The sequence below is a fragment of the Callionymus lyra genome, chromosome 18, assembly GCF_982586985.1.
Source record: "Callionymus lyra chromosome 18, fCalLyr1.hap1.1, whole genome shotgun sequence".
NCBI classification, from domain to species: Eukaryota; Metazoa; Chordata; class Actinopteri; order Syngnathiformes; family Callionymidae; genus Callionymus; species Callionymus lyra.
The window spans coordinates 11,756,536-11,768,689 of record NC_141835.1 but is presented as its reverse complement, the minus strand read 5'-3'; the positions used below and the strand labels follow the sequence as shown (position 1 = coordinate 11,768,689).

Sequence of the window (12,154 nt, the reverse complement as noted above, 5' to 3'; positions counted from 1 at the left end):
ACTCATTTTTAACAATAAATTGGTTTTTATTTGCATTGCTGGAGAAAAAATGAAGACATGAAGAGTTTTATTTATCAAAAATCAATTTAAAATACAATAAATTACTTCTAAAATTATTATTTTTTTGGTTATTTTCTCATGTTTAAAAACCATTTTATCAGCATTACTGGAGAATAAATGACAACATCAAGAGTAAATGCTTCAAATGCTTCAAATGTTCCACAATGTTGAGTGATTTCTACTTCAAAATACATTTTAAAAATAAATAAATTACTTATTAGCTTATTAGCATCACTGAGGATAAATGAAGACACAAGGAGTTAAAACCTCAAGTTTCATTACATTTTTTAAGAGATTTAACTTCAAAATAAATTTAAAAAAAAAAAAAATCATGTCTAAATAACCTCACTGGAGGATAAATGAGATTTTTACTTCAACATATATTTTATAAAAGATCTTTCCTAGCTCCACCCAGACTTCAGCACCCGATACTTTGCAGGAGCACTCACTGGTACGAGATGTTGAAGCCGGTCAGGTTGTAGGCGGCGTCGCTGAAGAAGTGCAGCAGAGCGTAGCCGGACGTCGACACAACCTCGGGAACCGTCTCGTTGGCAGAGACCTCGGGAACGATGAGGCCGCTGTGGATTTCATTAGAAAGAAATGCATTAATTTCATTCTTTCTAACGCATAGAGCTTGATATTCTAGGTCCAATAAGGAAAAAATAAATTATCTAAATTCAATATATTTTTAATTCCTTGTCTTTTTAATTGGATATAAAAACATTTTATAATAATGCAAATATTTTGAATTACTAAAAACACTTTAATTAATTCTATTAATAGAGAAATCGTTTAATTCAATTATTCAAAAATAATATGAAATGCTTAAAAAAAACATTTAAAATATTACATTCAATCATTTTATATTCGGATTGGCACTGATATACTTCCATATGGATGCTATAAAAAAAAAAAGGAAAGATGGAAGATTTTTGTTTTGAAAGTGAGAGCAGTACCTGAAAGCAGCCAGCAGGGGGGCGTAGATGGAGTCCCCATCGTACACGTAGAGGTGGTCCCAGCTGCACTCGGTCGCAAAATGGTTGAATCGCAGTCGCAGCACCGAGTTGGGCCTGGAAGTAAAAAAAATGTAATTAAATAACTTGTCGAATTGATGGATAAAAATAAAATAAATTAATACAATTAATACAGAAATAAAATCATCTGAGTCATCAACAAAAATCTCTTAAAGTGTCAAGGGTTTAACGCCTGGACGAGCTCATCATTTCTCCGTTATGGGCGAAATGAAGATGTCGATCGTCGCCATTGACGAGTGATTGGATCTGAAGTGAGGCGTGAGAAGTGCTGCCGGAGCGTTTCCACGATCAGAGGCAACGTCTGTAATGAATGGATCTTTTTTTTCCGTCTCCGTTCGTCTGATGCCAAATGATGCGATCGATTCATGAACAACATCTGAAATAAAATACTTATTTTCAAAAGGCAATTTTAAAAGAGCGACTCACTGTCCTTCGATGAGCCACGTGCACTTGGTCTTGTACTTGTAGTTTCCTGGTCCGTCCGACAGGTGACCAGAGAGTCCAGTTAACCTGGAGAGAAATAGAAACAAAAAACATTGTAAATCAAACGTTTAAAATCCAAAACATGCAGATCAGGGCGACTTATTTTTCTAATGAGACTTGAACTTTCATCCTCATTCATGGATTATTTCTGAATCAGAAACATCTTTATGGCCGGTAATGTCAGAATAAAAGTGATTTTTCTATTTATAATATACATCTGCCTTTAATTCTACTATACGTTTCCCTTTTTTTTTTATTATAAACAGATTTTTTTTTTTTCAGATAAACCTTTATAACAGCCCAACATCCCAAATCAGTTTCCCTGTTAAATTGTTAAAATTCTTATTGGTGGTATTTTAAACAGTGTTTCTGGCTCCCCTAGTGTCGGCATAGTGTCACTGCATTGTTATTTTTACTTCTATTTAGCATCACTTTAGGATAAATGAGAACGTAAAGAGTTAAAGCATCAAGTTTTGAAGAGATTTTTACTTCAAAATGTATTTTGAAAAACAAATAAATTACTTTTATTTGCATCACTGAAGGATAAATGAGGAGTTAATTTATGAAATTTCATTTAAGAGAGATATTTACCTTAAATAATAAAAATATATATACATAGATGACTTAAAATTAGCATAACTGGAAGGTATATGAAGACATTAGGGTTTAAAACATGAAGTTTTGAACATATATTTTTTTAGATAAACCTTTAAAGCAGCATGTTAAATTGTTGAAAGCCCGATCGGTGTGGAATTTTAACAGTGTTTTTGGCTCCCGGCATAGTGTCACTGCATTGTTACTTTTACTTCTATTAAGCATCACTTGAGGATAAATGAAGACATAAAGAGTTAAAACATGAAGTTTTGAAGATATTTTTTTTAGATAAACCTTTATAACGGACCAACATCCCAAATCAGTTTCCATGTTAAACTGTTAAAAGCCGGATCAGTAGTATTTTAAACAGCGTTTCTGGCTCCCCTAGTGTCGGCATAGTGTCACTGCAATGTTGAAATTTCTATGTTTCGCTGTTGCCAGTTTTCTGTTTGTACATAGTTATTTTAAAAAAAAAAACAACAATCTAATGTGCGAGTTTCCCATTTTCAAAATAAGTTAAACCAAAAACACTAATAACGTGTCAAAATGTTACCTAGTGTGGCTTTAATGGTCATAATCTTGTTGATGGCATTTGTTGTTTCCTAACCTGTGTTTTAGTTACATACTTGTTTTTCTCCAGAGGAAACTTGTCTCGAGTGGACTTTCTAACGAGTCCGTGGAGACTTTCTCGATTCACAAGGAAAACAATAACTAGACAAACGGAGGAAACGAGCAGTGGACGGATCCGGGTCAGCAGAGGAACATGAAGCAACACGAGTGACCAACATTTAGATGCTTTAGAAAAATCGCATTTTGGTTTTTGAATCCGATAAAAAGCAGTGATGTAGAAGAGTACATCACTCTTGTTACTAAGCGTTACTAAGAGGTTCATTTTAGATTTTTAAATTACAATTTAAATTAGATATTTTAAATACTTTTATTACTTCTACATTACCAATTAAAAATAGTTTATGTACTCGAAATTCATTTTTGTTTCTTAATTTATTTTAAATATTTCTTTAAATGTCCACAACATTTGAGGATTTCATGCTTTTAGGGTGGATTTATTTAATAAAAAAAAATATATTTTTATAAAATGTATACAAGAGTTAAGAGGTTAATTTTTTTCAAAACTATCAAGTATTCAAATTATATTAAAGTTTAAATTCTACAATTTGTTTTAAATGACAAAACCATTTTATAACTTTTTTTTTTTTTTTTTACTTCCACATTAGAAATATTAATATAAGCGTTTACTTCACTCGCCATTTATTTTGATGGTCCTTTATTTTCCTTTATTCCTAATTTTAATATTTTTAGAATTAGCTTCTCTTCGGGGAAATTTATTTACTGAAAAAAACAACGATGAAAATAATCGCATTTTTGTTTTGAATCTGATGATAGCAGTGAATTACTAACGAGTCATTAATTGGTTCATTTTAGTTGTTTTTTTTAATAAACTGTGAATTAAAAATGATAATTTTACAAAACGTTTGAATGACAAAAATAATTTTCCTGCTTCTACATCAGTGATATAAACAATATTTGATAAACTCACAATTTATTTTGATGATTCTAAATTTGACCTTCTTTTTATTTTCGACAAAATTTGAGATTTTGCCAAAAACCAAAACGAAAAAATTATCAAAAATTGCATTTTAATTTTAAATCTGATGTACACATAAAATAAAAAAAATATATAAATATGTATTTGTATTCATTTTTTAAGTTTTTGATTTCTTCTCTGATTCAGATTTTTTTTCTATTCATTTAAACATTTGAAAAAAATGTAACTCAGACAATTTAAAAGAAAAGTATACGAAGTACACTTTGTGTAAATGAGATTTTAGACAAGATTTCTGCCGACATCAGAACGTTCTACTACGCAAGTATCTTCACTTCACCCTTTAAACAAAATATGTTACGAGGAAAGGAATCTGTCGAGATGTTTGTCTTTCGATTGAAAACTAAACGCTTCTGGGAAAAGTCTCGACCAGTTTTTAAAATAGTTAACGAATGACCCAAGTGTTGCGCAACATGCTGAGCTTTCTACAGCTGCTGGAGTTTAAACACAAACCCAAAGAAAACAGAACCAAAACCTCCGACTTCAGAATGAGTCACTCATCAAACACAAGGCCGGAAAAATCATCCCAACCAGTGGCAGGAAGATTCAAAAACGAAAGAAAAATGACTTTCAAAGAATATTCGCCATCAGCGACCCAGAATGCATTGCGGTAAAACTCGACCGTTATCGACTATAAAGGCGTTAAGACGAGGGCAAAAGTTAAAAAAACAAATATGAAGACGCCCTTGAGCAAGGTCGCCGAAATCCATCATGCAAAAAAAGGGACAAATAGCAAAGACGCCGCCAAAGTCTTTCGGGCCGAACGCAATTTCTATTCATCGCACGTTTTATTGGTCCAGATAGTATTTCTTCGACGCGAGCAGGAAAACATCTCCTTCGACACGACTTCCGCGGTTCTTCATCTTGATCTGATCCTTTCATCCGCACAAATGCTCTTGGTCGAAACCAGCCTCTGTCCTTAGTCCTTAACACTGATCTGGTTTTTAACTTGCGTTTTTTTCTTTAAAACAGATGTACTTTTAAATCTCTTGCGGTCACAATAAAACTAGCTAGTGGGCCAGCTTTGACACCCCGGGTTCAAGAAAGTGCTTTTCGTGTACTTTTAATAAATAAAGAAGTTACAAGGCAGTTGTTGCTTCTATTAATAGTATTATGTACAGTACATATCGCAATACAGTACGTATCACAATAAGTAAATATAACAATACAGTACATATTGCGATACAGTACGTATCGCAATACAGTGCGTATCGCAATACATTACGTATCACAGTACAGCACGTATCGCAATTCATTACATATCACGATACAGTACATATCGCGATACAGTACGTATCGCAATACAAGAGACAACGATACAATATATTGCGTTGTGTTACAAAACTGTAGTAACGAGGATGTATTTGTAGTATTGTCGAGTACTGAGTCTTGTCGGATACTATTGCCGTATCCTCTCGTCCTCAGTAATTTCCGGCATTTCAATGTTCCTTTAGCTGCGGAGGATGTAATGACTGCTGCCATCAAGTGGCCGGAAGTGTTAATGCAAAAGAAAAGCAGTGAATATTTGTTAATTGTATATATTGTTTTATTTTATTTTAATTGAAACCATAATGAAAATATAATGCATTTCTTTGAGTATATATATATATATATATATATATATATATATATATATATATAAAAATTTATTCACTGCTGTTGTACATCAATACAGTATCGTGAAAAGCAATAATGCAATATATTTCCATCACAGTATTTTCTAACATCCCTGCTATAAACGTATAATAAACAAGTTAAAAAAAAAGAAGTGAATCTACCCTCAAAGTTTGTCAACGTTGAGACGACAGAGTTGTTAACCTAAACCGGACAATAAAGGTTGATGACACAACAACCAGATTGTTTGAATTGCAGAAGTGAAGATAGTGTAACCATGGCAACAGCTGGCCAACACAACCATAACACTTTAAAGTACATCACGGCCCTTAGTTTGGATTTGAAAAAAAACAACATTCTGAAATGTAATATTGAAGCTATGAAGTCATTTTCACGTCCTTCCTTATCTTCGTACGATCAAATGATTTCACGTGTAATACTTCCTTCAAATGAAAAGTGTTTATTGCGACTTTAAGTTTAAAAAAAAAAAAAAGGAATTTAATTTTTATTTCCATTTCCTTCTACCGTGATCAATATCACATCACAGTCACGTCCGAAAGTCATTAGACGTCTCTCGGCCTCAACAACAACATTTGGAGAAGCAGCGTTAGCTTCTGTGAGCGGCCATTGTCTGAGGCTTAAATGCAGCTCTTTGAGCGACACAACAACAGAGTCCAGATCAACAAACGCACATACGCTCGTAAAAGTTCAACCTTTGATTTTTACGAGCGTATTGTTTTCGAGGCTGTCCAGGAGCGAGAAATAAAAAAACAACAACAACTGCTGCGAAAGATGCTAATGCTAACTTGCTAATTATGAAAAATGACGCTACCTTTAAAACAGCATCGAAGGTAAACAAACGGCCGAACTGAAGAATATAAATACAAGAAAACAAGCAGATGAATAGATAAGAAAGAAAAAAATGAAAGAAGATGAACAAAGACGGACTGCAGGAATGAAGAATGTGAAGGTAGGAAAAGAAAAGAACAGAGGATTTAATAAATGAGAAGCAACGATAGAAGTAGGATGTCGCGAAGGAAAGAAAAAGGACAAGGAAGAAGGGATGAGTGGGTTACAGAGGTGGGGATGAAAAGGAGAAAAGACCGATGGAGGGATCGAGAGATGGATAGGAAAGATTGAATGTAAGACTGAAAAAAATGGAAGAACAGAAGGAAAAAAAAGGGAGGAGAAAACGAAAAATATTCCAAGAAAGGAAGGAAGAAGGAGAAGAAAACGTGAAGTCTAAGAATGAATGGAAGAAGGAAAGGGAAAAGGAAAAGAACGGAGCTGTGGATAGAAGATGGAAAGATGAAGACGTAAGAAAAGGAGGAGCAAAGAACAAAGTAAAGATGAAAAGAAGAAATAAAACTCAAGAAAGAAAGAAAAGGAAGGGGAGAAACAATGGGAAAAATTAGATTTTAAATGTTTAAAGAAAGAGTGAGGTAAAGCAGATAGAAAGAAAAGGAAGAAGAAAAGTTAAGGTAAGACTAGGAAAGAAATGTGCACAGAAAAAAAAGAAAAGAAAGCGTATGTCAAACCACAGAGCAGACGATAAACTTGATCACGTTTCCAAAACTTTATCGACAAATGGAAACTCACGAAAGTTGGCAGTCAAGAAGGATCTCAACACACAACTGTAGTGATGAACACACAACTGTAGTGATGAACACACAAGTGTAGTGATGAACACACAACTGTAGTGATGAACACACAAGTGTAGTGATGAACACACAAGTGTAGTGATGAACACACAAGTGTAGTGATGAACACACAAGTGTCGTGAAGAACACACAAGTTTAGTGAAGAACACACAAGTGTAGTGAAGAACACACAAGTGTAGTGAAGAACACACAAGTGTAGTGAAGAACACACAAGTGTAGTGAAGAACACACAAGTGTCGTGAAGAACACACAAGTGTAGTGATGAACACACAACTGTTGTGAAGAACACACAAGTGTAGTGAAGAACACACAAGCGTAGTGAAGAACACACAAGTGTAGTGAAGAACACACAAGCGTAGTGAAGAACACACAAGTGTAGTGAAGAACACACAAGTGTAGCGAAGAACACACAAGTGTAGTGAATAACACAATAATGTAATTAAGAACACACAAGTGTTGCGAAGAACACACAAGTGTAGTTATTAACACAATAATGTAATGAAGGACACACAAGTCTAGTGAAGAACATACAACTGTTGTGAAGAACACACAAGTGTAGTGAAGAACACACAAGTGTAGTAAAGAACACAATAGTGTAGTGAAGAACACAATAGTGTAGTGAAGAACACACAAGTGTAGTGAAGAACACACAAGTGTAGTGAAGAACACAATAGTGTAGTGAAGAACACAATAGTGTAGTGAAGAACACACAAGTGTAGTAAAGAACACAATAGTGTAGTGAAGAACACAATAATGTAATGAAGAACACAATAGTGTAGTGAAGAACACAATAGTGTAGTGACGAACACAATAATGTAATGAAGAACACAATAGTGTAGTGAAGAACACAATAGTGTAGTGAAGAACACAATAATGTAATTAAGAACACACAAGTGTTGCGAAGAACACACAAGTGTAGTTATTAACACAATAATGTAATGAAGGACACACAAGTCTAGTGAAGAACATACAACTGTTGTGAAGAACACACAAGTGTAGTGAAGAACACACAAGTGTAGTAAAGAACACAATAGTGTAGTGAAGAACACAATAGTGTAGTGAAGAACACACAAGTGTAGTGAAGAACACACAAGTGTAGTGAAGAACACAATAGTGTAGTGAAGAACACAATAGTGTAGTGAAGAACACACAAGTGTAGTAAAGAACACAATAGTGTAGTGAAGAACACAATAATGTAATGAAGAACACAATAGTGTAGTGAAGAACACAATAGTGTAGTGACGAACACAATAATGTAATGAAGAACACAATAGTGTAGTGAAGAACACAATAGTGTAGTGAAGAACACAATAATGTAATTAAGAACACACAAGTGTTGCGAAGAACACACAAGTGTAGTTATTAACACAATAATGTAATGAAGGACACACAAGTCTAGTGAAGAACATACAACTGTTGTGAAGAACACACAAGTGTAGTGAAGAACACACAAGTGTAGTAAAGAACACAATAGTGTAGTGAAGAACACAATAGTGTAGTGAAGAACACACAAGTGTAGTGAAGAACACACAAGTGTAGTGAAGAACACAATAGTGTAGTGAAGAACACAATAGTGTAGTGAAGAACACACAAGTGTAGTAAAGAACACAATAGTGTAGTGAAGAACACAATAATGTAATGAAGAACACAATAGTGTAGTGAAGAACACACAAGTGTTGTGTAGATCAAGGACCATTTTGATGTTATATTTAGTGATATTATATATTTAAACGTCTTCATAAGTCACTGAAGTGTTGAACACAACAGTTGTGTAACTACTTTCATTGAAGACTTTCAACCTACATCACTTCTCACTGTGGGCAGCGACAGAGTTGTCGGTTCAACACCGTCATCGTCCTCCCACCTCTCGTATGGTCAGCTCGACACACACACACACACACACACACACACACACACACACACACACACACACACACACACACACACACACACACACACACACACACACACACACACACACACACACACACACACACACACACACACACACACACACACACACACACACACACACACACACACACACACACACACACACACACACACACACACGACCTTTGACCCCTCCACCCTAGCTTTATCAAAAACAAACCATAAGTGGAAGTAAAAATAAAGAAGTTTGTTTTTTGTAACTAAAATAAACGCCATTATCTTGAAATTACTTCCTGACTCCTGTAGCTACAATCTGGTGCACAGTTGGCGCCAAGTGATGACATCACAACGTGTTATTTTACCTTCAAAATCAAACCTAAAATTCATTGACTCAATCAATTCAGCTCAGCTAAACAGAAGCTTTAGGTCACATTATTTAAACATTGACGTTTGTCAACAACAAAAACAGAAATATACTCTTGACTGAAATTATAATTTGTTGTTCATTTTTCAGTTTTTCTGAATTAAGAAAATTGGTAGTAATTTCACCTAGCGAGCAATGCTAGCAGCTAGCTAGACTAGCAAGAATAGCAGTATAAATTGTACTTCCTTCAATAATAAGATTATTGAAATATGCTGTAATATTTAAATGGATTTACCTCAGGAAATGTGTTTTTTTTGGGGGGCGGGGGGGGGGGAATACTGAATCCTGTAGCATTAATATTTACTTACTATATTTACGTATATTCTGGAAATGATCACAGTTTTCAGAATGTACAAAATACACAAAGTGTCACGGATCTCACCATGCTAGCGCAAGAAGAGCCATTTGAAGCGTAATTACTTTCTAAAAATAAAATAAAAACATTTTTTATTAATATGTTTGAAGAAATACAGAAATGTGTAATATTTATACATAAGTATAGATGTAAACAACTTGTAAAGTTTGAGATCAAGTTTTGTTTTTTAGTTCTTTTTTTTTACATTAATTTATTTCAAAATGTTAACAAAATAATATCTGACGGATATAAGAACTTATAGTTTTGTTGGTTAATCGTAGATATACATAAATTAAATATTAATATTTTAAATGAAAGTGTTACACACTGGTAATCTCACTTATCTAGCACTACTATCAACTAGCAAAAATAGCTGTTTAAATACTATGTATAATCAAATTATTAATATATATTTTTTACTTTCAACTATACATATCAAAAACTATAATATTATAATATATATAATGTAATAATTAGAAGTAGCATTTATATTTAGTTTTAATTTTTTTTTTTTTATAGTTACTTATTTTTGGGAGATTAACAGTGTTTATATCCTAATTTAAAAATGTTTTTTTAAATTGTACATACAATTTAAATGATAAATATGAATTCGTTTTTAATTAAACGTCTCCAAAACTGTAAAATAATTCACATGTATACTTAAAACTGCAGCATTTTTATTTACTTTAATTTTAAATTGTATATGAACTATTACCAAATTTAGATACTTTGCTTCAAAAAAATACACAAGTGTTACTTATGGTCATTTCACTTAACTCGCAAAATTTGCGGTTTAATAGTACATAGTATTTAAAATAAAATAATCGAAATTTGTTTTTAATTTTTAATTATATCTCTCCAAAACTGTATTTTTAACTATATTTGCTAAGGGGAAAAATACTACAAATTGTAGCATTTATATATATATTCTTTTTTTAATTATAAAATGTCTTATTTTTAGGAGATCGAAAAGGTGGTATTTACACATTTCACATAACAGCAGTTTAAATACTTCTTATAATGTATTTTTCATTTTTAATTATACTTCTTCACTTAAAATCATTCGTTTAAGGAAGAAACACAAAACATTGTAGCATTTAATTATTTTTGGCTAAATATATTACACAGGATATATTATTTAGAATAAAAATATTTTAATTTCATTTTAAATGTTATCTCCAAAACCATACAACTATTCACATTTGTTTTAGCATTTATATATTTTTTTATTTAATCATTTTTGAGAGACTAACAATAATATAGATACTACTTTATTTTTAAATACGTGTTTCAAGATAGTAGTTTCACTCGCACTACTATCAACTAGCTAAGCTACACTAGAATAAATAAATAAAAAGAAGATACTATTTATTATTATATGTATTGAATTTCTTTAATTTCTTTAAAAACTTTACAATAATTTATATTTATTTGGAAGGAAAAGAAAACGCAAAATAAACAAAACATACACGTTTGACGTCATTAAACGAATAAGAATAAACATAATATTATGAAAACGTGTCAATATTTGATTTTTATTTAAATGACGTAAACACCTGCAGCAGGTGAAACATGTCGCTGCTTCATCTTCATATTATGGGATGTGTTTTATCTAAGCGATGTCGTCACGGGGGCCAGACATGTCAACACACAGCGGGATCCACGGAACCGTCTCACGGTGATGACGCAGACACGTAAATAAAGAATAATAAAAACCCAACAGAACCGGGTTCGGTACCTGAATCTCCCCCCGCAGTGCTGACACAGGTCTCCCACCCAGCCGGGGAAACACACACAGTTGCCGGTGGCGTTGTTGCACCGGCCGTTCAGACACGCTTTGTCGCAGTCCTTCGCCGCGGCGAGCCCGGCGAGGAGGACCAGGAGCCCGGCGAGCAGCACCAGCGCGCCCCGGCAGGAGGCCCGCCGCGTCCAGCCGTACATTCTCTCCCACAAAAAGATGGCTGCTGAGCGGCTAGAGAGGAGGAGGGAGGGAGGAGGGGGGGACGAGTACGAGCCCGAGCACCGGGGGGAGCCCGGAGGAGGAGGAGGAGGAACCGGGTCGCGACGCTACGGAGGTCGAAAGGGCGGAGAGAGTGTTCGCTGGTCGCGGGGTTCTTGGCTCTACATCCTCCCGGAAGGTTCGCAGCAGCAGCGGCGCCGCAGCAACACTGAAGCCGCAGATCCACGGCCAGAAGTGACGTCGTAGTAACGGAAATGCGCAACCGGGGGGAGGAAGAAGCGCGCTGGACTTTAAACCGCGGGGACGTGGAGTGAGCGTGGGGTGCGCGAGTGGAGGTCGTTCGGTCTCGTTTTTTTTAGGGGGTTGGACTCGAAATAAAACGTTCGCTTTTAACGCGATTTCAGAAGTTGAGGTGACGGGTTTTTAGGGTCATTACGGTAAACCGATTACAT

The 12,154-nt window shown here is 34.5% G+C and overlaps 1 protein-coding gene across 2 annotated transcripts in view; it reads right to left on the bottom strand.

Moving 5' to 3' along the window:
• The window catches only part of atrn (attractin), a 113,986-nt gene extending 101,832 nt beyond the window's left edge, over positions 1–12,154 (bottom strand). Inside the window, exons 1-4 of one of the 2 annotated variants that reach the window (XM_087780503.1) lie at positions 11,481–12,154; positions 1,521–1,604; positions 1,017–1,130; positions 510–638 (exon numbers count right to left, since the gene is read on the bottom strand). In XM_087780503.1, coding sequence (XP_087636629.1) covers positions 510–638; positions 1,017–1,130; positions 1,521–1,604; positions 11,481–11,683 — 530 coding nt within the window. In that variant the 5' untranslated portion in view covers positions 11,684–12,154. The remainder of the gene's footprint in view (positions 1–509; positions 639–1,016; positions 1,131–1,520; positions 1,605–11,480) is intronic. The other variant, XM_087780504.1, reaches the window with a different exon arrangement.